The 26770-nt window shown below is 54.9% G+C and overlaps 2 protein-coding genes across 2 annotated transcripts; one reads left to right on the forward strand and one right to left on the reverse strand.

Annotated features, from left to right (window-relative positions):
* Positions 1-4889: 4889 nt before the first annotated feature.
* LOC307055276 (olfactory receptor 226-like) lies at positions 4890-5846 on the reverse strand (the record flags this gene model as incomplete). The annotated part of the gene is given in 2 exon segments (XM_079707385.1): positions 4890-5459; positions 5463-5846. Coding segments are annotated over 2 exon segments (954 nt in total).
* Positions 5847-6164: 318 nt separating this feature from the next.
* SCART1 (scavenger receptor family member expressed on T cells 1) lies at positions 6165-26057 on the forward strand (the record flags this gene model as incomplete). The annotated part of the gene is given in 28 exon segments (XM_079712274.1): positions 6165-6248; positions 6362-6590; positions 6690-6839; positions 7064-7136; positions 7510-7606; positions 9312-9449; positions 16065-16173; positions 18083-18136; positions 18139-18209; positions 18213-18384; positions 19058-19092; positions 19096-19338; positions 20061-20096; positions 20098-20392; positions 20818-21123; positions 21269-21586; positions 21662-21847; positions 21850-21917; positions 21919-21976; positions 23792-23818; positions 23821-24099; positions 24243-24311; positions 24385-24788; positions 24984-25082; positions 25353-25407; positions 25518-25615; positions 25768-25851; positions 26052-26057. Coding segments are annotated over 28 exon segments (3843 nt in total).
* Positions 26058-26770: the final 713 nt, after the last annotated feature.

Here is a 26770-nt window from a genome sequence, read left to right on the forward strand (position 1 = left end):
TTCACGGCTCCCTCCCACTGGTGCAGGTCCCGTCCATATCCTATTGTCTTTGTTTATTCTTTTTTTCTTTTGACCTACCCAGGTATGTGGGGAGTTTCTTGCCTTTTGGGGGGTCTGAGGTCTTCTGTCAGCGTTCAGTAGGTGTTCTGTTGGAGTTGTTCCACGTGTAGATGAATTTCTGATGTATCTGTGGGGAGGAAGGTGATCTCCGCGTCTTACTCTTCCGCCATCTTCCTCTGGCTCTCTTCTTTTCTAACATAGGTGCTTGATGCTATGAATTTCCCTCTGAGTACTGCTTTAGGAGAACCCCACAATTTTTGATATGTTGTGTTTTTATATTCATTAAAAACATTTTCTTATTTCTCTTGATTTCTTATTTAAGTAACAAGTTATTTAGAAGTGTACTGTTTCCAAATATTTGGAGATTTCCCAGATATCTTATTCTTTTATTGGTTTCTATTTTAATTCTATTATGATCAGAAACATACATTGTATTACTTTCAATTCTTTTAAACTTGAGACTTGTTTTACAGCCTAGAATAAGGGTCTATCTAGGTAAGTGTTCCATGTGCACTTGAAAAGCATGTATTCTTCTGTGTCTTGTGAAGTGTCCTCTAAATGTCAATTAGGTCAAGTTGATGGCTGTTCAGTCTACTGTGTCCTCCCACTTCTGCTTGTTTTACCTCCTTGGGTTTTGTAAATACCATTGTTTTTTTGAGTTTTTCCTAAGTCCAATGCTGGCAGTTGCTCACCATCTTTCACTTCTTCACGTGCCTTCTTATCTTTGACTTTGTGCTGAAGATGATATTTGAAGTAATATTTGAAGGAATGATTGGCATTACTCTGATGTAATCCCTCCCTCCAGGAGGGACTTTTGTTGGTTTTTACTTCTTCCAGACACAGGGTGGTGCTGGTTGTTTAGAATCCTGTGACTCCAAGTTCAAAGTCTGCGCTTTCATGCTCTGAGGATTCTCGACTTGTGGTTGTCCTGGGCCCCAGGCAGCTGGATCTTGTCTGAATCACCCTCATTCCCAGGGTGCAGCCCCTCCCCAGGCAGGCTGTGGGTTTGCAGGGTCACCGTGTTGGTGGGGTCTGTAGGGCCTCAGCTGGCCTGAGGGCCGAGTCTGGGCTCCCCGCTCTAGACACCAGTGGTCTTTGTTCCTCAACCTGGCAATTTCTCACTGACTCTTGTCCCTTTGCTGCTTTTAAGATTAAAACGTGGTTCACTCCCCTTATCTGGTTGTCCTCCAGGAAAAGTTTACTCTGAAGTGCTCAGTTCTCCAGCCTGGGTCTGGAGCTCCCCATGGTTTCCTCTGCGTCTCTGGTACTCTTGCTTATATATCAGATCTCCGAGCCAATTCCCTGATTTTAAAACGTGTTTGGTATCCATTTTGCATGTCAATTCTTGGCTTGATTTTCTGAACGATTTCTTCAATTCACTTCCAATCCTTACTGAAATTTTATTTCTGCCATCATATTTCCAGTTTGCAAGAGTTTTCTCTCTCTCTCTCTGGGTCTCTCTCCTTTTAAAAAAGTTTCTATTGTTTCAGCAACGCAATACATGTTTTCTCATGTCCGAGAATATTCACAAAATTCTCTCCCTTTGAGCTCTGCTTCCTCTGACTTCCAGTCTTTCCTTAGTTTCGCTCCATCTTACCTGCTAGAGGCTCTCATCAGATGTCTGGTGACCCTCAGCTCTCAGCCTGCACTGGAGAGGCCAAAATGCTGACTATACCCAGGAAGGGTCACTGGGCTGGGGCACCCCACTGTCAGTGTCCTTGGTTCTCGGCATTCGTGGGGAGTTTCCTCAGAGAAGTTCCATCCAAGCTCCCGTCTGGAGGGACCAGGGTGCAGGACTGGGGTCTCACCATCAGATATCTGGGTGTGTCCTCCCTGGGCCTCTGTCTCTGGAGTTCTGGGGGGTCAGGCTGGGTTTTGCTGCCTTCTGTAACCTCCCACTTTCAGCCCCATGTGAGCCTGGAGCCGTTGGACACCTTACTCCCCGGCCTCGCTGTTTGCATCTTCACTTCCATCCCCTGCTCTGCCCAGCTCTCCCCATTTGGCCGGTTTCTGAAATCTTGCTGTTGTCCTCTCTGTCGTTACCCTTGATGGGGGGGGTCCGTTTATCATCATTCTTGGGGGATTTAAGGTGGGAACATGTTGTGCTCAATCCACTCTTTACCTGTAGGCTGGTCTTCACTGGGGGTCGGGGAAGGAGGAAGGAAGACAGAGACCTGGGGGGTGGGGGGTGTGGTCACCAGGGCAGCAGGAGTGAGGGTGGGCATCACGGGCAGGCTTTAGCCCAGGGAAGCTCGGCCTCCTCACGGCTGGTGGGGCACCCTGCCTCGCGGGTCGGGCACTGGGTACATCCCCAGCGCTGCAGGCCCGGGCACCCTGACTTCTGGCCACTGCTCCAGGCACACGAGGCCTCCGCCTTCTCTGGTGCAGCGGCCCCGTCTTCACGGTGTGGAAAGAAAGGAGTAGCCACTGGAAATACACATGTTTTCCAAAGTCCGAGAACACAGGAAAATGGGGCATCAGATGAGGCAGAAGGTGCGGGCCGTGCTGGCTCAGCTGAGGAGGGGCTGCCTGGACGTCAAACTTCCTGCCTCCACCGCCCCCCGCCCCCCGCCAGGAGCTTCTGGGGGGCATGGAACAAATGACCACAGTGGCTGGACAGATTTGCTTGTGGAGAGTCCTGGAAGCTGGGGCGGTTTTGGGGGGTTCTCTGTGCAAGTCCTGCTTGGAGACAATCTGGTGAGAGGGGTCGGGGAAGAGGGGCCTGCCTTCAGCCCCCTGGGGAGGGGCTGGGGCCCAACGGGAGCAGACAGGGAGAGATGGGCTGCAGCGCGAGAGACCCAGGCTGGGAGGGCTGGATCACAGGGTCATGAGGAGGATTTGGGAATTTATCCCGTGGATAATAAGGGTTTGATGAGGAAGGGGCAGGAGCTGCGGGTGGTCCCAGCAGGGGTCCCCCATGGGGGGAGGTGGAGAGCAGACAGACTCACAGCCCTGCAGGCCCAGTGGTGTGGACGGAGCAGAGGAGGGTGCCAGGGGCTGGGCCAAGGGGTGGAGGGTTCGCTCCTACCACCTGGAGGAGGAGGCCAGCACTGCTTGGTGGGAGGAGGGGGACCAGCAGCTGCAGGGGGCGGAGTGAGGGCTGTCAGGGGGCAGCTGTGGGTCTGGAGCTCAGAGCAGGGTCCTCCAGGAGGTGCTGGGATGGGCGTTTAGCGTGAGAATGGTCCTGGGCAGAGTCCAGGGCCCCCGGGTGTGGCCTGGAGAGGAGGGGCCAACACAGAGGAGGCCCAGGAGGCCCAGTCCTTACAGCTCTGCAGAGTCTGGTAAGGAGACCCCCACCATGTCCCGGGGCTCAGAACTGCGAGGGCTTCATGGCCTCAACAAGAGCCGTGAGGGCTGAGATTACCACCCGGGAGGCGTCTTCCTTCCCAGCTGAGGCCGGCCAGCCTGTTTCCTGCAGCCCATTCCTGCCCCGAACCTGGGTCTCTGTTGCCCCCTCTGTCCTCCCTTCTCCGAGCTCTTTCTCATCAGTGTGGCCACCTTTCTCATCAGAAGGAGCACCAGGAGGCCACCCTTCCTACCCACATGCACTCCCCCAGCACCCCTTTCCTCCCCTCACCCCCAAACCAGTTTGGTCCCAGACTCTGCTCCCCCACTCTGGTGTCTGACTGTCTCAAATCCAGCGGAAGCTCTCCAGGCCTCGTTTTGCCTGGTTCTCTCCTGCTCCAGGTCCTTCGCGCTTTCTCCGAGGGCATCTGGCCTCTTCCCTTTGGGCTCTGCGTCCTTCCCTCACTCACGGTCCTGACTTTGGTTGCCCACTATATACTGGTGATTACAAGGGCTTTATTCTGGCGCTTTCTCTCTGGAGCCCCAGATCCAAGCACTGCACTGCCTGTGGGACATTTCCAGACCTGAGCTCATCCTGGCATGGGGTCTGCCCACCCCCCTGCCTCCAGCCACTGTCACTGCTGTTGTCCCGTAGGGCCCTCCTCTCTCACTGGGACCGACTCCACCCTCGTCCCTCCAGGCATCCATGCCCCGCTGGTTCGCTCTGGACAGGTCCTGTGGCCCCAGCACCTTGGAGGCCCTGCTGTGTGGCAGGCCCTGGTCAAGCTGCATCTGCTGTTCCAGGTGTGTCAGCCAGGTGTGAGTTCCCTGACCCACCTGGTCTCGGCAGCACCTGGCAGCAGCCGGCAAGGGGCTGGCATGCAATACTCGCTTTATTAATTAAATGACAAATCAGTGACCCAGTATTTTCACTCTGCTCTTTAAAATGATCTCTTTACAGAAGTTTGATTTGGAAGTACACCCATTTTGAAAGAGGGACGTGCCCATAATTTCTGACATAAGTCATCTCTCGTGGGACATCTGTTGCATCGTGGTGGCTGCCATGGCAGCTGAGCGGCTGGACGCCCGGAGCCTGGAGCTGATGCAGCGATGGGGTCGTCAGCACCAGGTCTCCCAGCGAGAGGTCCCTCTCATGAGCTCTGCCCACAGTCATGGCCGAAGGGGCAAAGCCGTGGGCTTGGCCTCCCACCCACAGGGCTGGGGCTCTGTTCCCCCTCCCCCTTCCCTGTGGATGGTGGAGAGACCTTCCCTCCCAGACAGACTCTCTGGCCGCCCAGCACCCGCCCCCGGTGCAGTGGACAGTCCTGTCTGGCTTGGACGGTGCTGCCCTCACTCACTCCTCGCACCTAAGCCCCACGTGACATGGTTCTCGCCCTCCGTGATGCCCTGGTTGGGGGTCATTTGTCAGCACAGGGCCCGTCAGCTGCTGAGCTGGCTGCGTGAATGCTGAGTGAGGGGGACAAATGAGAGGGTCCTGAGGGCAGGTTAGGTGGTGGGTCCTGGGGGCAGGTGGGGAGCGCATCCTAAGAGGCTGCACCCAGGGCCCGGGCCACCCTCTGCACCACGCTGTGCAGGGCCTCCTTGACCTCCCGGTTCCGCAGGCAGTAGATGACGGGGTTGAGCAGGGGCGTGAGCACTGTGTAGACCACGGACACCAGCTTGTTGAGGTCAAAAGAGTAGATGGCACGAGGCCGGGCGTAGATGAAGAGGGAGGCCGAGTAGAAGATGACCACCACGGCCAGGTGCGAGGCACAGGTGGAGAAGGCCTTGTGCCAGCTGGCGGCAGACGGGCTGAGCAGCACCGCGCTGATGATGGCAGTGTAGGAGGAGACGGTGACCAGCAGTGGCCCCAGCAGGATGAGCAGTGCCAGGAGGAAGTCCACGAGCTCCGCCAGGGACATGTCGGAGCACGCCAGGTTCAGCAGGGGGGACACGTCACAGAAGAAGTGGTTCACGACGTTGGGGCCGCAGTAGCCCAGGTGCGAGATGAAGAAGACCTTCCCCAGGGAGATGGTGAAGCCCGAGAGCCAGGAGCCAGTGGCCAGGAGGCTGCAGAGGCCGGGGCTCATGATGACTGGGTAGCACAGAGGGCTTCAGATGGCCACATAGCGGTCGTAGGCCATGACACCTAGGAGCACGCACTCTGAGCAGGCCAGGGCCAGGAAGAAGTACAGCTGCGCCATGCAGCCTGCGAAGGAGATGCGGCGGAATTCGGGCGCTGCCAGGCTGAGCAGCGTCTTGGGCACCGTGACGGAGATGTAGCACACCTCCAGGAAGGACAGGTTGCTGAGGAAGACGTACATGGGCTTGTGCAGTGCGGGGCTGGCGTGGATCACGGTGATGACGAGCAGATTCTCGGTGACGGTCAGCAGGTAGGCCAGCAGGAGCACCACCAGCAGGCACGCGCGCAGGCCCAGGGAGCCCGGGAAACCCACCAGCATGAACTCAGTCACCTCCGAGCGGTTGGCCCCTGCAGGCATGACCTGGGGGCAGAGATAGCGGGTGAGGCACTGTGCCTCCCTCGAGGCTGTATCAGCCGAGCTCCCCATGGGGAGGGGACCTGACCCTCATCTGCGTCCCCCAGTGCTGCCCAGGGCCTGGCCCCCGGCACCACGAGTTTCCCACCGGGTGCTGGGTGGGAGCTGGGCAGACGTGGGCTCTGTCTGCTCTGGGGCGGCCAGCCCAGCCTGGTCACAGATGGTAGACGAATGCTGTGTGTCATAGGGCACACAGGAGGACACCTGAGAGACCTGACCTGGCAACCCGCAAACAGGCTTCATGGGGACTGGTGGGGGCCCATGGCCCAGGTCACTGAGGTCAGGGACAGTGGGCACGTGAGCCGGGGCAGAGTGGGAGGAGCCAGGCTCCTACTGTCTTCCCAGGTAAGTGGCAGGTCCCCACCACCCTGTACATGAGATGACAGCCCTGCTAAGTTTACCCCACGGTTACACACGGCACTCAGCAGGCTCCAAAAAGGGTGACGCCTGTTCCTAAGAAGCAGACTCCCGAGGAGTTCGCAGGACCCAGGAATCCAAGTCCCCCCACCCTGAGTCCCCTCTCAGGCCTGGATAAGCAAACTGTGACCCCAGAAGCTGAGTCCCCTCCACGGCCCTCAGGATCCGGCCCTCAGCTGCCCGGCCCCATGCCAGCTCCCGTGCAGTTCCGTCCGAGCCTGGTCCTGCGGCCACGGCTCTGCAGGGAGGTTCTGCGGGCGGGGCCTCCCTGTGCGGATCTCAGCCCCCACCCCAAGTGATAGTCAAGGGGCTGCGAGGGGCCAGGGCTGGCGGCGGCTTCTCCCCTGTTACAAGAAATTGTCTTCACAGGCTTGAAAGGACCAGATCCTAAAGACGGAAGTTGGCTCCTGCTCTCGCTCTCGCTGGGCAGCCGGGTCTCTTCCCTCCTGTTGGGCCCCTACCCCCTGCCCCACATAAGCCTGTCCCTCCGTCTCAAGAATGGGCCCTCCAGACATCTTAGTGAGCTTCCAGGTCTCCAGAACCCATTTAAAAGTCAGTCCAGGGACTTCCCTGGTAGTCCAGTTGTTAGGACTCCACGCTTCCACTGCAGGGGTCACGGGTTCGATCCCTGGTTGGGGAAATAAGATTCCACATACCACGTGGCATGGGCAAAAAAAAGTCAGTCCACTCATTTGTAGTGTGGCTGGGGTTTTAGCTTTTTGACTGCACTGTACGGGACTCAGAACAGGGCCCTGAGCGGGTCCACACACTTGACGTCAAAGTAACACCCAGTCGAGAGCCGGCTGCCCAGCGAGGGTGGGAGGGGAGCCGACTTCTGTCTTTAGGATCTGGTCCTTTCAAGCCTCTGAAGACAATTTCTTGTAACAGGGGAGAAGCTGCCGCCAGCCGTGGCCCCCTGCTAGAACAGGCTGGATCACATGTGCAGGATGTATCTGGAAAACAGAAACCCCAGCCTCATATCTCTGCCCTTATTTCGTGTCTGCTCCAGGCGGCAGGAACCTCCCGTTTTCATCCTGCAAAGACTTTAGGAGGTAGCAGGGCCCCGAGCTCCAGGGTGTGGGCTCTGGGACGGGCAGCTTGGGTTCAAACCCTGCCCTCCCTCGGCCACCTGAGCCTTGGACAGGACAGCTGCCCTCCCCTCACCCCTGCTCTCTCAGCTGTCCCACAGGGTCATAGCAGGACCCTGGCTGAGCTCACCTGCTACAGACCCTGGGATGCCTGGTGGCCACAGGGGCAGCAGTGACTCCAGGCAGAAGAGGGACCTGGTCAGACCTCGGTGGTGTGGTGTCAGCTGCCGGTGTGGCCAGGGCCTGGGCACAACTACCCCGGGCCCCACCTCGCTACTCTCCCACTATGGCTCCTGACAGCCATGTCTGCTCTGAGCTGCCGCTGACCGGCTGTGAGACTTGGAACAGAGATCTGTACTCACCCAGCTCCTGTTTCTCAGTCTGAAAGATGCAGCAGAAGGGCCACTTCTTTGATGGGGTGGGAAGTGGGCCTGAGTTCTCATCATACAGATGCATGGGGACAAACCACAAGGTCCCCGTCTTGCACCACAATGTACCAGTCAACACACGTGCTCCCCAAACCCGACACGAGCGCAAGAGCCACACACCGTCCCCCAGACGTAGATTCACTCACAGGTGCCTGCACCCTCCGCACCCAGCCCACAGGCCCCTGAGCAGAGCAGGCATTCAGGTGGACACCACACCCCCAGGCAGACAAAGACACAGAGACGGCAGTGCCCGTGCCCCAGAGAGACACTCAGACATCCCCGTACACACGCCACCTGCACAGAAACACATGGACAAACACGGCTCTGACACAGGGTAAACCCCATACCACAGACATGCCCTTCACACGGGCGCCAGTCAGGACACACAGCCGGCTACCGACAGCCCTGGCTGGCTCACTGCCCATTGTTGTGGGAATGGGCGCACACAGGCACACACACCCTCAGCTCCACCTGTGCTAAGACTGACGCAGTCTCAGGCGGTGGAACTGGCTGGGTTCAAGTCCCAGCCCTGCCCACGCTCTGCTCACCTGTCATGGGGCGCCCGACAGTTCTCCGGGGCAGGGACCTGGCAGACGCGGCTCCTTACCTGGTCCTGAGCGCTCAGAGGGACTCATGTTCTGCACGGGTGTTCGGCTGGGTCAGGGCAAGCAGAGGCTGACCAGGGGCTCCTGCAGCGTGTGTCCTGCTGACAGCTGAACCCAGCTCTGGGTGCCGGGCCTGCGGATCTCCCCATCCCAGGACTGTCGTGTTCCCTGTGACCATCCAGGTGCATCCCTCCCAGGACAGAGCTCTGAGGATGCAAAAGGGATGAGCCTGGCTGCAGAGATCCCCTTCACAAAAAAGAGGCCCGTCTAGGGGGTGACAGCAGTCGATGCCCGAGATGGAAGCAGGTGCCTCCTCCGAGGTCCCTGTTTCACAGGAGCGGGACTCCGGTCTTCTGGGGGAAAGCACAGGGGACCACAGTCTCCTCTGCACGGGGAGAGCGGCCGGGGGCTGGGCAGCCTGGGAGCCCACACCACCCGCCTCCCAGGCCACGAGTGTGTTTCCAAAGGATAACCGAGTCTTAAATGGGAGGCTGACCTCGGTCCTCAGTCACTTTCTTCTCACATGAAAAGAGCCCACAGAAGGGAGAGGCAGGCAGAGGAGGACAGGGGCAGGCTCCTCCCACCCCCCGGTCCCAGGGGCCGGTGCACAAGACACCCACACGGCTGCAACTCCTCCCGGGAGGCCCAGGCCTCTGCCCAGGGGCCCTCCTGTCCTGTGATTAGCTCTGTCAGCCAGAGTGGCGGGAATCAGAGCCCAGAGGGAAACCTGCCCTCCCCCGCTGTCCTTGTGGGACCAGAGCCGATGTGAGAGAGGTAGGATGTGGGTGCAGGTGGACACCCTCGCCATCCAGTGGCCGCTCAGTGCAGCAGAGGGGTCTTGGGTAGAAACCACTGTCCACCGTTGGCCAGAGCTGGGGGCGCAGGAGTGGCCTGGGCCGTGCCCCAGACCCTGCTGTCCTGGGTGGGCTCCACGCTGCCTGCTCCGAGTGGCTGGAGCTCCTGGCCGGCCGCATGGTCACCTACCTCCCTGCTCTCCGGCGGTCCACTGTGAGGGTCACACGAGGTGGACGGAGAAACCCTTTAGTGAGGCACGAAGGGGCGCTGGCCTAGGACCCTCTGCCCAGGAGCCCGCAAGGGGCCGCGGCCACTTCCTGGCACGTGGGGCACAGACCTCGCCATCAGTCTCTGTGCTGAATCAGAGAAGGGGTCCCACAGGCTGCAAGGGACAGCTGACCGGCCCCTTAAAGGTGGGAGAGGGCCCTGCTGCCGCTCCAGCCTGGGTCCCTGCCCCAGTGGAGCTCAGAGCTCTGGGGCTGCCCCGCTGGGCCCGGGTGGGGGTAGCTTGGCTGTGTGTCCCTCTGCCCCGAAGTCATTTTACACAAGTCCTTTACTCCTTCCTCATTCAGCGGCGTTTGCTGGGTCCTCACTGGTCTCGGCCTGGGCTCTCAACTTCAGACGCAGCAGCAAACAGACAAGTTCCTGCTACGTGGAGCTGGGGTGTTGGAGGAGGTGGATGACAGGCTGCTGAGCAGGCCCTCCTGGGGCCCACGGGTGGTGACACGTAGTAGGTTCTCATTAGTTATCTATTTTTTACACAGTAATGTATATTCCATATAAATTTTACAATAGGTTTGTCTATGTCTACCAAAAAAATCCTTGCTGAGATATGGATAGGAATTACCTTAAACCCACACATCAGTTTAGAGAGAATTGACATCTTTGCTATGTTGGGTCTTCCAATCCATGAAAACATATGTCTCTTTAAGTTAGAGAGTATTTGATTTCTTTCATCAACATTTTGTAATTTTCATCAGACATATCCTGTGCATGTTTTGTTAGATTTATGCCTAAGTGTTTCATTTTCATTGGAGAAATTGTAAGTTATTTTGCATTTTTATTTTGGGTTCCACCTGTTCATTGTTAGTATATAGAAACGTAATTGATTCTTGTGTTTTGATCTTGTACCCTGTAACCTTATTGAATTCACTTATTAGTTCTAGTTTTTTTTTTTTTTTTGTAGACCTCTTGGGATTTTCTACATAGGCAATTATGTCATTTGTAAATAGAGACATTTAAAAATTTTATCCTTTCCAATGAGTAAGCTTTTATTTCTTTTTATTGTCTTACTGCAATGGCTAGACCTTCCAGTAATATGTTGAGTAAGCGTGGTGAGAATGAACATCCTTGTACAGTTCCTGATCTAGAGGGAAAACATCCAGTCTTTCACCATTAAGTATGATGTTAATTGTAGGTGTTCTGTAAGTGCTCTTGAGGAAGTTCCCTTCTATTCCTAGTTTTCTGAGAGTTTTTTACTTATCCTGAGTGGAGTGTGAATTTTGTCAAATGTTTTTTCTGCATCATTGATATGATCATATAATTTGTCTTCTTAGCCTTTTGTGGGTGGATTACAGTAATTGATTTTCAAATATCGAACCAGCCTTGCATGCTTGTGATAATTCCACTCAGTTGTAGTGTATTGTTCTTTTTATACACAGGATTATATTTGATAAAATTTTGTTGAAGATTTTGCATTTAAATATATTAGAAATATTGTTCTGTAGTTTTCTTTTTCTTTTACTCATCTGTAGTTTTCTGTCTTTGGCTGGATTTAGTATCAGGGTAATCCTGGTCTTATAAAATGAGTTGAGAAGTGTTCCATCTTCTTTTATTTTCTTGAAAAGATGGTGTGAAATTGGTGTATTCTTATTTAAATTTTTGGTAAAATTCTCTTTGAAACCATCTGGGCCTAGACATTTCTTTTTCAGCAGTATTTAGACTTTATTTTTTTTAGAACAGTTTTAGATTTACACAAAAATGGAGAAGATAGTACAGTGAGTCATCATATATTCCACCACCAGTTTTATCATTATTAACATCTTACATTAGTGTGGTATATTTGCTACAATTAATGGAACAATATTGATACAGTATTATAAACTAAAGTCCATAGTTTATTCAGATTTCCTTAGTTTTTACCTGATGTCCTTTTTCTCCCAGGATCCCATCTAGGACACCACATGACACTTAGTTGGCCTGTCTCCTTAGGCTCATCCTGGATGTGACAGTTTCTTATACTTTCCTTGTTTTTGATGACTTTGACTGTTGTGAGGAGTGCTGTTCAGGTATTTTGTAGGATGCCCCTTTATTGGAATTTGTCTGATCTTTGTCTCATTGGATTGTGGTTATTGGGAGGGTTTTTGGGAGGGAGATGACAGAGGTAAAATGCCCTTCTTGTCACATCATATTAAGGGCATATACCCTCAACATGACATGTCACTGTCAATATTGACCTTGAACACGTGGCTGTGGTTGTGTTTGTCAGGTTTCTCCACTGTCAGGTTACTCTTTTCCCCCTGATTCTATTCTATGTTTTACTCTTTGGAAGGAAGACACTATGTGTGGCCCACACTTAAGGGAGATTATGCTTTCCCTGCTTGAAAGCATAATCCACGCAAAATATTTGGAATTCTTCTGCATGGGACATTTACCTCTTCTGCCCCATTTGATTTATTTATTGTTATTTACTATTGATTGATTTATTCAATATTTATATCGGTATGGCTCAGGGATATTTATTTTACACTTCGGGTTGTAACCATTGTTGTTTTATTTATTTTGTTGTTCACATTGTTCCACCTTTGGCCTTTGGGAGCTCTTTCAGCTTTCCCCTGTGTACCTTTGGCATACTTCCTTCAAAAAAATTTTTTTTTATCATTTGTTTTTGATCACTTCTTTGCTTTTTGGCACTAAAAGATGCTCCCAGATCATCTTGTATTTTTGTCTACCCCAGTTTTAGAATCAGCCATTTCTCCAAGGAGCTATGGTTCCTTTCATTGGATAATGGCATTAGAAAACTAGATGTGGACCCTAGGTGTGCTCTTTGCTACTGGAGTGTCTTTGCTCCTAGGCCCACTCAGCTGACACATACCTGCACACATGTCTATAGACATGTCTATAGATATATACACATATCTATAAATATTTCCATACCTAAGCATCTGTATCTATATTAAGCTATACATGAGATCTTACTGATGTCTCCAAGTCTAATCCATCACTACATGACTCATTCTAACCTCCTCCCTTGCTAATCTGCAAATGTCCATTCCAACATGGAGAACCTTGGCTTTAGGAGCATTTTGGTTACAAGAGCTTAACTTCCTTAATAGTTATGGGACTGTTCAGATTATCTATTTCATCCTGGTTGAGTTTTAAAGGAACCTAAATGTAAGTAAAGTTTCTATATTTCACTTTAATTGGTGAAATGTCAACACCTGTAATGGTGATAAGTTACTTATGTGTATAATAGCTATAGTAACCAATAAGAAAACTATACAAAACTCAGGGGGATATATCAAGATAGTGCAGTAAGAGGATGTGGATCTCATCTCCCTCCAGGAATACATCAAAAATACATCTAAATGTGGAAAAATTCTCACTAAAAACTGACTGGAAACAGAAAGACTCCTGTACAACCAAAGTTGTAAGAAAGATGCACACATACTCAAGCATTTTTTCTGACCGCAACTGTATGAGACTAGAAATCAGCTATAGAAAGAAAATGGGAAAAAAACAAACATGTGGAGACTAAATGACATGCTACTAGAAAACCAATGGGTCAGTGGAGAAGTCAAAGAGGAAATCAGGGCTTCCCTGGTGGCGCAGTGGTTGAGAGTCTGCCTGCTGATGCAGGGGATGCGGGTTCGTGCCCTGGTCCGGGAAGATCCCACGTGCTGTGGAGCGGCTAGGCCTGTGAGCCATGGCCGCTGAGCCTGCGCGTCCAGAGCCTGTGCTCTGCAACGGGAGAGGCCACAACAGTGAGAGGCCCACGTACCGCGAAAAAAAAAATAAATATATATATATATATAATTTCCTAAGTATTTTTTCTGTATACATTAAGCAACACTTCAGATGTTATAACTTTTGCTTCAATCATAGGATATGATTAAAGAAACTCACGAAGTGAAAGTCTATTATGTTCACTTCTACTTTTACCCATTTCATTGTTCTTCTTTCCTTTCAGAAAGCCCCATCTTACTATTATCATTTTCCTTCTGTTTGGAGGGTTTTCTTTAGCCATTATTTAGGGGTAGATCTGCTAACAACAAATTATCCTTGTTTTCCTTCATTTGAAGATGTCTTTATTTCTCCTGAATTTCTGTAGTATAGTTTCACAGATATAGGACTCAGGCTAGGTGCATCTTTTCTTTTAGCACTTAGAGACTGCTGTTCCACTACCTAGTGGCCTCCATTCAGATGAGAAATCTGCTTTCATTCAAATTGGTTTTCCTTTGTAGATAATGAATCATTTTTCTCTGGCTGTTTTTAGAATTTTTTTCTTTGTCCTTAGTTTTCAAAAATTTAATTATTATGTGTTTTCATGTGAATTTCTTTGAGTTTATCCTATTTGGGGTTTACTCAGTTTCTTGAACCTGTAAGTTTATGTCTTCAATCAAATTTGGGGAGTTTTCAGCCATTATTTCTTCAAATTCTTTCTTTAGCCTCACACCCTCTTTCCTCTCCTTCCCAGTTCTCCAATGATATAAACGTTAGATCTTTAGTTATTGTCCCAGAGCTCTCTGAGTCTCTATTAATTTTTTCCCATTTTTCTCTGTTGTTTACACTGAGTAAATTCTATTTATTAGTCTTCAAGCTCGCTGATGCTATCATTTGTTGTGTACATTCTACTATTGAGTCCACTAAGTGAGTTTCTAAAAAAGAGTTCACATTGTATTTTCAGTTCTATAATTTCCATTTGGTTCTTTAAAAAATATAACAGCTTTATTGAGATACAATTCATATACCACAAATGCATCCTTTAAAAGTGTATAATCCAGTGGTTTGTAGTGTATTCAGAATCATGCAACAATAACCACTGGTTAATTTCAGAACATTTTCATGATCCCTCAAGGGAAATCCTGTCCCCAACAGTGGTATTTTCCATTTCCTCATCCTTCCAGCCCCTGGCAACAACCAACCCACTTTCTATTCTATGGATTTACCTATTCTGGACACTTCATATAAATATAATCATGTATGTGGTCTTTTGTGGCTGACTTATTTCACTCAGCATGATGTTTTCAAGGTTCCTCCCACTGCAGTGTTCATCAGTACTCCATGCCTTTCTTTTTAAAAAAATATTTATTTATTTATTTGGCTGTGCTGGGTCTTAGTTGTGGCATGCAGGATCTTTAGTTGTGGCATGAGGGATCTTTTAGTTGTGGCATTCAAACTCTTAGTTGAGGCATGCATGTGGGATATAGTTCCCTGACCAGGGATCGAACCTGGTCCCCCTGCATTGGGAGTGTGAAGTCTTAGCTGCTGGACCACCAGGCAAGTACCAGTACTCCATGCCTATTATTCATTGCTGAATAATATTTCATGGTATGGATGTACCACATTTTGTTTATCCATTCATCAACTGATGTACATTTAGGTTGTTTCTATTTTTTCTATTATGAATAATGCTAATATTTATGTACAGGTTTTACATGAACATTTATGTACAGGTTTTAATATGGACATAACTTTTAAAAATTTAAGTACAGTAGATTTACAATATTATATTAGTTTCAGGTATACAGTATAGTGATTCAGTATTTTTGCAGATTATACTCCATTATAAATTATTACAAGATAATGGCTGTAATTCCCTGATCTGTACAATATATCCTTGTTGCTTATCTTGGACATAACTTTTCATTTCTCTTTGATATACATACAGAGTTTCTGGGTCATAGGGTACCTCTCTGTGTAACATTTGGAAGAACTGCTAGACTGTTTTCCAAAGTGGTCGCACTATTTTCCAATCAGACCAGCAAGGTACGAGTGTTTCAGTTTCTCCACATCCTCATCATTTGTTCATTTTTATAACTTCTATTTCTTTGTGAGAATTTTTTTCAGTTGTTTAAAAAGAATTTGCAATTTAGAGTAGAAGCATTTTTATGATGGCTGTTTTGAAATCCTTGTCAGATAACTTCGACATCTAATTCTTGGTATCGCCATCAGCTGATTGTCTTTTACCATCAAAGTATGTTTTCCCTGGTTCTTCACATGGTGAGTGATTTTCAGTTGTATCCTGGGCATACCGGTTGTGATGTCAGGAGACTCTTGATTCTATTTAAATCTTCTATTTCAGCAGGTGGTCACCGTTTTTAGGTTCAGGGTGTAGGTTCTGGGCTTCTTTCGTGGCTTTAGTTGCAATGATAGTTTAGATCTCAGAGCCCATGCAAAGCTGTCCTGGCCTGTCTTGTTCTTCTGTGCTGGGGGCTCCTACATCTTCCCTGCTGGTCCCCATGATGTCTGGTGTCACTGTGTCACCACCCACAGTGGGGAGCTGAAGCCAATGGCCTGGGTGGAGGGCAGGGCTTCGCTGCTGCTGTGGCTATGGGCTGATCAGACCACCTGCCTGACTGTGGGGTCTGAGTGAAGCTACCCATCAGCAGTTATCAGCCAGGAGGAAACCCACAGCCTGGGCCCCTCGCTCATGTCTGGTGGCGCTCAGGGCCGCCAAGGCCATTGGCTGCTCAGCACCCAGACGGAGAGAGAGAGCCACGGATACGCTCTGGAAAGGCCCTTGCTGTCCCATTGGTCCCGGGAGGCCACTGGCAGCTCTGCTTCTGTATATTTGGCTCTGGACCATGACCTCTACCTTTGTCCCAGCTGAGTGGTGGGAGCTGGCTGAGGCCCTGGGACTGTGGGGCCACGAGGGCAGCTCTCTGGGCCTTGGGGCTCAGCATCCTTCTCTTCACTGTCAGGGCAGTCCCCACTGGTAAGTTTCTCCTTCCTTCATCCATGGAACCTTCTGGAGGCAGAGACTTCATAGACGCTGAGGCCCTGGGGTTTGAGTACCCCCTGTTGTGACCAGCTGTCTGCCGGGGTCTTGCTCAGCCAAAAGCAGGGGCACATCCTAGGGCAGGAGGGTACGTGGGCTCCAAATGCAGACCCCTGGAGACGCTTGTCCCTACACTGATTGAACAGGTTCAGTGCCAGGGTGAGCCCAGAGCCCCCAGCCCCACCGCTCAGAGACCAGAGTGCAGGGCTGGGCCAGAGCCCAGATGGAATGAAGGGATATGGCCAGCAACTAGTCCCAACGACCCAGATCGACAGGGGGTGCTGATGGATTCTGCAGGAGACTGCCCCCTCTCCTTCCCCTGGGGCAGGGCAGGGGGTGGGTGGGGGAGTGTGAAAGCTGGCAGCACCTGGACATGAGGGTGAGCACAGAGCTTGGTGCTGGGCCATAGAGGAGAGCCACAGTCCCAGAGATGCCACATCAGGGTGGGGGTGGTTGGGGGGGCAGCTGGGTCTAGAAGCCAAGAGGCTAAGTCACGGGCAGGAAGCTGTAGAGAGGGGTCCTGCCAGAGGAACCGCATGGAGAGGCTGGAGGTGAGAGTGAGCCCCGGGGATCTGCATGTGGTGGCATGGGCGCCGTGATGAGTGGGTGAGTGTGTGAATGTGGAGCGTGGGCAGCTATGCGTATGAGAGAAAGTGTGAGCAATCGTGTTCGTACACATGCCAGTGTGTGTTGGGGCTGGGGGCGGTGCAGGCGAGAGTAGCAGCGTGCAGTGCTTTGGAAGCTGATGGAAGGAAACGTCACTGGGCAGGTTGATCCAGGGTCCAGCAAGGAGGTGACCACGAGCTTGACAGAAGGGGTGCATTGGGGTTGGGGTGAGGATCTGGGTGGTGATGATGGAGGGCGTGAAGGGCTGAGTTCTGAAGAAGACAGTGATGCGGGCTGGTGGGAGGGGTCCTGTTTTGTGTTAAAATGGCAGATGCCGTGCACATTTACGTCCAGAGAAGAAGGGGTGGGGGGATGAGGGGGTTTGGGGGGAGGGGCGGCAGTGATGGATGAGGGCCCTGGGTGGGAGGTGTGAGGAATGTGCCTTCCTCTGTCCTGGGGGAGTGGGGGGTCTTCCCTCTCTCTCCTCCCCCCATGAGTCCAAGACAGGCCCTGGAGGTGGTCTGGGGTGGTCCAGGCTGGGGCATACCTGTCCCCGTGGAGGTGTTTTATTTCCCTGCATCAGCCCAGGATGCGGTGGCGAGGACAGAGGGTCCAGGGGCTGATGGGCGGAGCCTGCCCCGGGGCTGTGATGGGCGGGGCCTGCCTGGGGCTGTGCCGGAAAGACCCAGGTGCAGAAGCCTAGAAGGGACGTGGTTAGGGGGATGCGTCCCTGATCATCCCGTTGAGACGGGAAGGTCAGGGGGCAGCTGAGACCCTCAGAGACCCAGGAGGTGGCCCCGAGGAAAGCGAGCTGGACGGGTGGTGGGCAGCCAGGGGGGTGGGGTAGGAGTGAACGAGGAAGACGGGGGGCTGCAGGGCCTCTGGTGGAAGCTGTGAAATGACCTTTGGCTGGAGGCTGGGGTGGGTGGTAGGGGGAGCCCGCAGCTTCAGGCAGAGGAGGACAAGGGGACTTCCATGCCTGGGGGGTGAGGTCACCCACGACATGGGGGCTCCAGTGGGCCAAGGAGGGTAGGAGAGGACACTTGGGGCTGTACAGGGCACACAGGGGCCCCGCCCCATCACCTTTCTGGGCCGCCCTGCTGGGGGTTGGGGTGCCTGGCTTTGCGCTGAGGCCTCGGAGCAAGGGCTTCCTCGGAGGCAGCCCCAGGCAAACACAGGCATCCTCGCCACCCACTCACGGCTGTTGCCGACCCCTGCCCCTGGCCTGTTCCGTCTGCAGGTGGACCCAGCGACCTGAAGCTGGCCTATAGGCACGGTCTGTGTGACGGGGTGGTGTGGTCCGGCACGAAGGGGAGTGGGGACAAGTGTGCAACCAGGAGTGGACGCTGGTCTGCAGGCAGCTGGGCTGAGGCCGTGCCGTGGGTGCGCCCAAATACGTCCCGCTGCCTGGAGAGGTGGTGCGGCCCTGGCTCCACAACGTGTCCTGCAGGGGCGATGAGTCCTCTCTCTGGGGGTGCAGCCTGGGGGCGTGGGCGCGGAGCCAGTGCCCCTACGAGTGGGTGGTGGTCGCTCTGTGTTCCAGTAAGTCACGGGTGGGTGGGGGGGAGGAGAAGGGAGGGTCGGGGGTAGGGCTCTCTGGTGGGGGCCCCAGAACCATCTGACCCCTTAAGACAGGCCACCTCTCATCTCTCCATTCCTCCTGTGTTAGGAGTCCTGTTTTTTGCTCAGCAAATACCTTATTTACAAAGCAGTGCTCTGGGTACTGGGGATGTAGCTGTGAGTAAACCGTACAAAACCCTGCTGCATGGGGTCTGCTGTCCAGGGAGAGACTGAGAGGGAACGAAGGAGCAGGTAGAAGAGCGGTGAGGGGATGGAGAAGCAGGCAGAAGGGTGGGGCCCCAGCGGCCGCGCAGGCATCTCATCACTGTTGCCAACGCAAATACTTTCCCTGGAGGTCTGGAGGGTCTTCAGCTGTGTCTGGGCGCTTTACGTCCTGTCTCTGAGCTGACCGGCAGCGTGGTCTGTGGGCCCCAGAACAAAGCAGGGATGCAGGTGCCTGTGTTGAAGACCAATGAGGATGTTCCAGAGGGCGCTGACCCAGGCAGGGCCTCTGAGCCTGCCCAGCGCTGACCCCCTGAGGGGAGGCGCAGGGCGGGCCTGGGCCCAGGGCCGGCGCCTGGTGGGCGTGGCTGGTCACCGAGGCCGCGTGGCCAATGGAGCGTGCACCCTGCGCAATGCCGCGTGTGCTTTGCAGACAGCACTTTCCGGGAGGTCCGGCTGGTGAAGGGCTGAAGCCCCTGTGCGGCGCTCCCTGAAATCAGGAATGTGAGCGCGGTGGACCGCCTCTGTGGCCTGCACCAGGAGGAGGCCACGGTGTTCTGCCGGGAGCTGGGGTGCGGCCCGGCGCTGCAGGCCCCCCGCCGAGATGGGGGCGTTGCCAGGAAGTACATGGCCTGCGGGGGCACTGAGCAGACCATCCGGAACTGCAGACTGAACAAGTTCCGCAGTGGCTGCGACTTCCGGCGAGATGCCCAGGTGAGGCCGTTCCTCCACGCTGCGGGGGTTCAGGGACAGCAGGGAGCGGGGTGGGGGGGGAGAGCTGCAGCAGCGGGGTGGCGCCCTGCGAGGGTCTCCCGAAGGCCTGACTCTCTGTAGCTCATACCAACTTTGGACAGAGACCTAGAGGTTCTGAGAGCACAGCATGGGGTGGGGTGGGCGCTCACAGCAGGTGCCCCACCAGCAGCTCCAGGTGAGCAGGACCCTGAGGTGTGGGCTCAGAAGCCCCGGGCGGGTGGGGCCCTGGCCGTCTGCAGCGTCTGTGCTGTTCTGGCTGTGACTGTTGTGTGTCTTAACGCAAGTCAGGGTTGGGTAGTGAGTTTCCTTCTCAGCCGCGTCTCTAGTCTGTGAGAGTGAATCGGGCCTCTTAGACCCTGTGGCTATTTTCTAGGTGAAAATGAGGTATACTGTCCGCTCTCCTTGGTGCCCCAAGGGGGCAGTGCTCTGTGGCCTGAAGGGTGATTGACCTTGCCTCTGGGACCTGGAGGGCCTTGATGCCACTGCCTGGGCAGGCAGAGGTTGTGTGGCCCCTGTGAGCTCTGTTCTGGGTGGGGACACGGCGGGCCTCCAGCCATCAGTTCCTGCCCACTGATTGGCAGACCCACTGTTGGGTGCAGATGGTCCACTCTGGCTGGCGCCTCTCAGGGTCCACGGGTGGGGCTCCAGGATGAACTGTTACCTGAGACACCTGTCCCTAACAGGGTTTGTCTCCTCCCCCAGGACACACGGAGGCCCGGCTTGCGGGCGGGCGGCGACCACCCCTGCGCTGGGCGCCTGGAGGTGAGGCGCGGCCTGACCTGGGGCAGTGTCTGTGACGTCGACCTGGACCTGGTCACGGCCCATGTGGTGTGCCGGGAGCTGCAGTGTGGCGTGGCCGTGTCCACACCCGGGGGCGCCCACTTCGGCTGGGGCTCGGGGCTCATGTGTATGGAGGCCTTCCGCTGTGTGGGCAACGAGTCTCTGCTGTTCCACTGCCCTCGGGGGCCCGGGCACCAGTGTGGGCATGGCCAGGACGCTGGGCTCAGGTGCTCAGGTGAGGTCAGAAGGGTGGGCTCTGAGCCTGGGCCCTTCCTCCTTCCTGCCAGCCTCCCTCTGTGACTCTCCCCCACCCTGGGAGGTGCTCTCTCCCAGCTCCTAAGGTGCCGCCCGCCAGGAGGGTGTGCATGTTCCCACTGAAGGAAGGGTTGCTTCTGCGCGTTGAGGGAGGGAGGAGGGGGAGGGAGGACTTCTGGTCATAGAGGGGTGGGACCCCCAAGGCTGCACCACAGAGCTTGGCCCCCTCAGAGACGTATGAGCGGGAAGCTGAGGCTGAGGTGTGTGGGAAGCTGAGGCTGAGGTGTGTGGGAAGCTGGCCAGAGCAAGGGCTCTCCGAGACCCTCACACCGGGTGTGAAAGGAAGAAACCGCCATGTGGTGGGCCTGCAGGTGGGGAGTCGCTGACACTCTCTCCTGTCCCCAGAGCTCCAGCTGGTCAATGGCAGCAGCGCCTGCGAGGGGCGTGTGGAGCTCCAGGTTCAGGGGGCCTGGGCACCCCTCTGTGCCGCCCACTGGGACTTAGCAGATGCCACGGTCCTCTGCTGCCAGCTCAACTGTGGCAACGCGGTGTCCACACACCCAGGAGGCCATTTTGGGGACGGGGACTCAGCCATCTGGCCCGACGTGTTTCACTGTGTGGGGACAGAGCCCTATTTGTGGAATTGCCCAGTGAGCACTCTGGGCGCCCCGGCCTGTGTCCCTGGCAACGCGGCCACCGCGGTCTGCTCAGGCGGGTCAACAAGAGCGTGGGACAGAGAGGGAGGCCAAGAGTGGACGGGGCTGTGCTGGGAGGGGCCTTCCTCTCCCCTGTACAGGCCGGGATCCCTCCCGCTGGCACCTCGCTGGCCCCCGCAGTGTCCTGGCTCCCTCCCCAGGTCTCCCTGACACCCTGCGGCTGAGGGACGGACAGAGCCGCTGTGATGGCCGCGTGGAGGTGTCCCTGGATGGGGTGTGGGGCTGCGTCCTGGACGACGCGTGGGATCTGCGCGGCGCGGCTGTCGTGTGCCGGCAGCTGGAGTGCGGAGGGCCTGAGCGAGCCTACGAGGCGCCGGCGCCCCGGCGCGGGGGTGTCCGGCTGGGGCTGAGCCGTGCGCGCTGTCTGGGCACCGAGACCCGCCTGACGCAGTGCAACGTGTCTGCGTCCCCGCTGGTGTCCGCGGGGGCATCGTGGGACGCGGGAGTCGTGTGCTCCGGTGAGTGCGGGCCCGGCCCCCCATCCCCCTCTTCCGTGGGGCGCGGCCGCCCTGACTTGGTCTCTCCCTCCGCAGGGAGCCGCCGGGTTCGGCTGGCCGCGGGGCTGGGCCACTGTGCCGGGCGCGTGGAGGTGCTTCAGCGGGGCGCGTGGGGCACCGTGTGTGACGACGGCTGGGACCTGCGGGATGCCCACGTAGTCTGCCGGCAGCTGGGCTGCGTCCACGCGCTCAGCGCCCCAGGGGCCGCGCACTTCGGGGCCGGGCCGGGCGCATCTGGATGGACGAGCTGGGCTGTGAGGGCCAAGAGTCTGCGCTGTGGCGGTGCCCGTCGGGGGGGTTGGGGCCGGAACGGCTGCGGGCACAAGGAGGACGCCGGCGTCTTCTGCTCAGGTGGGTGCTGAGACCCGAGTCCCCTCCCAGGGCGGCTGGGTTTCCAGTGGCAGCGCTGTGTTAGTGAGTAAAATAATGCCCACGTGCTTTCCTCGGATTCCACGGAAATCTCCAGGGCTGTTCCCTTCCTGGTTTGGGAAACTTCTCACTTCACTGCTACAGTGCCCTCTTGCTGCAGGGATGCTGCGTGACTAGCACCCTCTTCTTTGCGCTGCGCTGGGGGGTCGGGAGGGGCCCTGGGGTGTGACGGGGTCTCTGCTCCCCTCCTCACAAGCTCATCTCACATCTGTGCTTGAGGTTTCCCTGTCTTGAATTCTTAATTTTGATCCATATTTTAGTGTGCTGGATGACTTTTTCCGGAGTATTTTTAAGGCAGTGCACGAAGGTTGCTGGTGTTTCAGCTCATACATATCTGAGGCTTTTTCGGTGGATCTTGTCTGGGTGTGATTATTCTTGATGATGGGATTTCGTCACATGCTGGGGGCGTCTGACCAGTCCTGCCTCCTCTGGCATCTCCAGGTGGCCCTCCGGGGCGGGGTGGGCAGCCCAGTGTGGCCTCTTCTCATTGATTTTGGCTCCAATTTTTGCTTTAGGAAAGTTTTCTTCAACTTTCTCAGCTGTCTTAGATGACTGTGTCTATTTCAATCATCGCATTTCTTTTTTTGGTAACAGGCTCATTATTTTGGCTCTTCCCATCCTTTCAATTTATTGGGGGCAGGGGGGCGGGGCTCTGCTCTTTTCTCACGCTTCCTGAGAAGGCGTCTCTAGGTGCTGTCCACATGGCTGCTTTGTTTTGCTGTCATTTCTGGTCTTCCTGTTCCTAGATGTACATTTTAACTTCCACTCTGTTTTCAGTTTCCTTGAAGTTGCTCCTTCCTCTGTGCTGTGGGCACTTGCTGGCTGACAGGCCTCTACTGGGGGACTGGCTGTTGGCAGGGGTGGGGATGCTCTGTCGTCACGATTCAGCCTGGCAGCAGGGTTCCACAGGTGGGAGCAGAGGCAGGCAAGGCACTCTTGAGGCCCAGGAGTGGAAGCCGCTGGTCACTCTTACCGCACTCATTTGGTTGGCCAAAGTCCCAAGCCCAGCCCAGACGCAAGGCTGGGAAATAGACTCAGTGCCGGAGGCATGGATACAGGCAGGGATCTTAGCGGCCACTTTTGTAATCTATCAGAGATGTAGTTCCTTCCGTTGTTTTTTAAAGTTTGTTTTAATTAGTTACGGTCCTGTCAGATGCAATTCATATCCAAATTCCTCGATTTATCCCCGTATATGTATTTTTTTTTGATGAATTACAGGCCCTGTGACATAATTTTAGAGGGTCGTCTCATGCTCCGCTACGTGGTGACGTTATAGTCTACTTGCTACGTCACTCTTTTGTTGGACTCACACTGCTCAAGGGTAACAAGACACTACTTAGGCGCTGACCAGCCAGGGCCAGTGCTGTGTCCAAACTCAGAGATTGGGCTGTTTCCTGTTTTTGAATTTTTGAATATTTATAATCACTGCTAAATTGATCATGTTGTGCAAAAGGGTTATTCTGTATTTCGAGTGATTTCCAAGGATAGATTTCTGGGCAATCAGCTGATGCCTGCTGACTAAGGTGTTACAGCTGGGGATTAAATCTGGTTACCTGTGGTCAACTGCTCCCATCTTTGGGGTGGAAATGGATGAGAATGTGGAGTCGCTGTGAGGTGGATGCCAGGGGCCCGCTGGGTCAGATGCCCTTGCTTGGCATCGGTCTTGGTGCTGGGACACCCCTGGTTTCGGCCTCCTCTTTCAGAGATTTCCCTGGCCTGAGTGTGATTGTTTTCCAGGGTCAGTGGCCCTGAGGCTGCCAGGTGGTGCTGTGCTGGGTGGCTGGACGTGTTTTACAATGGGACGTGGGGCACCGTGTGCAGTAATGCCCTGAAGGACACCTCCTTGTCCATCATCTGCAAGCAGCTGGGCTGTGGGGAGCAGGGCTGGCTGGAGAACAGGCCCATCCACACTAACCTGGGCACCTCTTGGGTGGATAACATCCAGTGCCGCAGGCTGCAAAACTCTACGCTGTGGCAGTGCCCCTCGGCCCCGTGGCACCCGCGCTCCTGCACCCGTGGGGAGGAGGTCTGGATCACCTGTGCAGGTGGGCTCTGGTGGTCTCTGGGGGGCCCGACAAATCATCTGCAGGGGCTGCCATTGACCCATGGGGTCACTTGGGCTCCACAAGCTTCATTCTGAGGCTTCTCAGGGCATTTACACTGGGAGGGCCACTGTTTATTCCAGTAGGATTGTCAGAGATATTGACGCAGGATTCTGGGGAGGCCCTCAATTGCTCCTCGACCGACAGCTGCCCAGGTAACCCACCCATCACTTCCCTGTCCACTCCGCATCGGGTCCTGCCCCGTGGTGACCACAGCCCCATTTGCAGAGGAGGGGGCACTGCGCGTGCGCGGGGGTGAGGACCACTGCTCAGGCCGTGTGGAGCTCTGGCACGCCGGCTCCTGGGGCACCGTGTGCGACCACTCCTGGGACCTGGCGGACGCCGAGGTCGTGTGCCACCAGCTGGGCTGCGGCTGGGTTGTGGGTGCCCTGACAGGGGCCACCTTCTGGCCGGGCTCTGGGCCTGTGTGGCTGGACGAGGTGGGGTGCCGGGGCAGCGAGGCGTCCCTGTGGGGCTGCCCTACGGAGCCATGGGGACGCGGAGACTGTGGGCAGGGCTCCTCGCAGCTCAGTCTGGGAAGGAAGACCCTGGCGGCCTCTGCCCTGGGACGTGCTGACCGCGAGCCGACCACGGGGGGACATCAGCGAGACTGGGAGGGGGGAGAGGCCAGTGTGCCGGGGGACTTTCATTTTCTCCGTTTCTTAAAGAGAGTTATTAAATCTTTCATCCATAATTCATCTCAGACATTTCTCAGATGCCCACCATGGTCCAGGTTCTGTTTCTGGTCCTCTCTCTGCCTTGCCCTGGCCCGAGGTGGGCTCTGAGTGTCTTCAGCTGTCTTCACCCATGGCCTCTTGCCCGCACAGTTCTCCTGGTGTGTGCGTGTGTATGTGTGGGCGGTCCCTGATGAACCACCTCCTGGCCACCTGTCCTTTCATCTGCAGACAGTGCTCGGCCTGGCGCAGGTATTGTGCCAGGATCCCCAACACTCACAGCTGTCCTGCCCTGATGCCCCCACCAAGCCCGTTGTGACCACACCTCCCTGACCACATCCCCCATGCCCACATTCTCTCTGGGAAATAAGTTTCCCTGCGTCCTCTTCCCTGTGTGGATCTGGTATCCATTTGCAAATGACCAGACCCACCCATATCTGGATCTTTCTGGACTCCCACTCTCCCATCTCAGCATCCTGGGAAAGACCAGGTTTAATTCTCCTGTGATTCCCTCCTCTGCAGGGTCCGTCCAGCGCTGCCATCGATTACCACCTACCCCTCCATGTTTACCCTCAGGGTCTGGCCAGCCTGTTGCGGCCACCTCTGGTGCTGGGCCCTTGGAGTCTCTCTGAGCACTGCCTCTCGCCTCCCAGCCCTTCCCCTGTGCCCCACTTCCCTGGCCTGTAGGAGAGATGCTGCTTGTGGTCTCAAGGACCATGAGGCTGGAGAAGGTGAATGTGAAGGTCTCTCTTGGACAGGAAGCGCTGATGAGGGAGATGACCAGGGTAACGTGCAGAGAGGCTGGACGGGGCCTCTGGGGCGAAGTGGAGTGAGGAGGGCACGTCACCAGGTTCTGGAGCAACTCCTGACAGAGCCTTGGGGGACAGACGGCTTTCCTGGACGTCTGAGCCCACGCTGCACCCCTCTGCATGTTCAGGGCCTGCCCACTGGCTCCCAAGAGTTGGCCAGCTTGGCTTGCTGCTGCCCGCTGGACCTCCTCGGGGGCCTGGAATGGGGGAAGGTGTGCGGGGGGCGGGGGTGTCCCTGGGGTTGGAGGAAAGAGTGAGCTGGCAGGAAATGAGGTGATGAGGGTCTGAGCAGAGTAAGGGTGTCAGCCCAGCCGTCAGAGAGGGCTGGGACTTCGGGAAGGATGCACCTCCCCTCCCTCGGCGTGGCTTTCCCTTCGCCTACCCCTGGCACCCCGGCTGCATCCCCATCCAGAGCTGAGTGCTGAGCTCTTTCCCGAGGGCTCCCAGCCCTCTCAGTCCACTTGGAGGGTATTGATTAGGCATCTTGGGAGTGAAGTGCACTGGGGATACCACCGATGCCGCTGCAGGTCCCCGTGTCCCTGAGGTCCTAGCTGGGGGTGTGGCTCAGTGCACGGTGCAGGCTGTGGTTTGGGGGGAGCTGGAGCTGCTGCGCAGAGGGTCCTGCAGGGGCCCTGCCTCCTCTGGAAGCCCCTCGTCTCCTCCACACTCATCTGAAAACCAGAGCTGCTCTTTGTAAAACTGGTTCTGTGGCAAATCTTTTGGAAAGCAACCTTTATTGATCTTATTCTGCTTACAACATAATACACATTCAAAAACTTGGAGAACAAAGAAAGAAAATGAAAATCACTTATTCTATCACTCAGAAAAGGCTGCCTGAGCAGCTTGGCTTATATCCACTGAGAGCTTTTCTTTGCACACATGCAGAGATGTGAGCATGCTCGACAGCAGCGCACCAGTGCGCGTTCTGTGTTCCTGTGGGTTTCCCACCTAAAACATGCAGCTAGCGTGCTGGCTCGTCCACGCTATGGCTCTCAGTGGCCGCCTGGTGTCCTTCACGTGTTCTTCCATCGCTCATTCACTCCTCTGCCATCAGACGTCTGGCTGCTTCTCAAGGACGCCACCCTCGTAGAGAGTCATGTTTTTAAGGGTTTTTTTTTTGTTAGTTTTTTT

Source organism: Hyperoodon ampullatus (assembly GCF_949752795.1).
Source record: "Hyperoodon ampullatus genome assembly, chromosome: 1".
NCBI lineage: Eukaryota > Metazoa > Chordata > Mammalia > Artiodactyla > Ziphiidae > Hyperoodon > Hyperoodon ampullatus.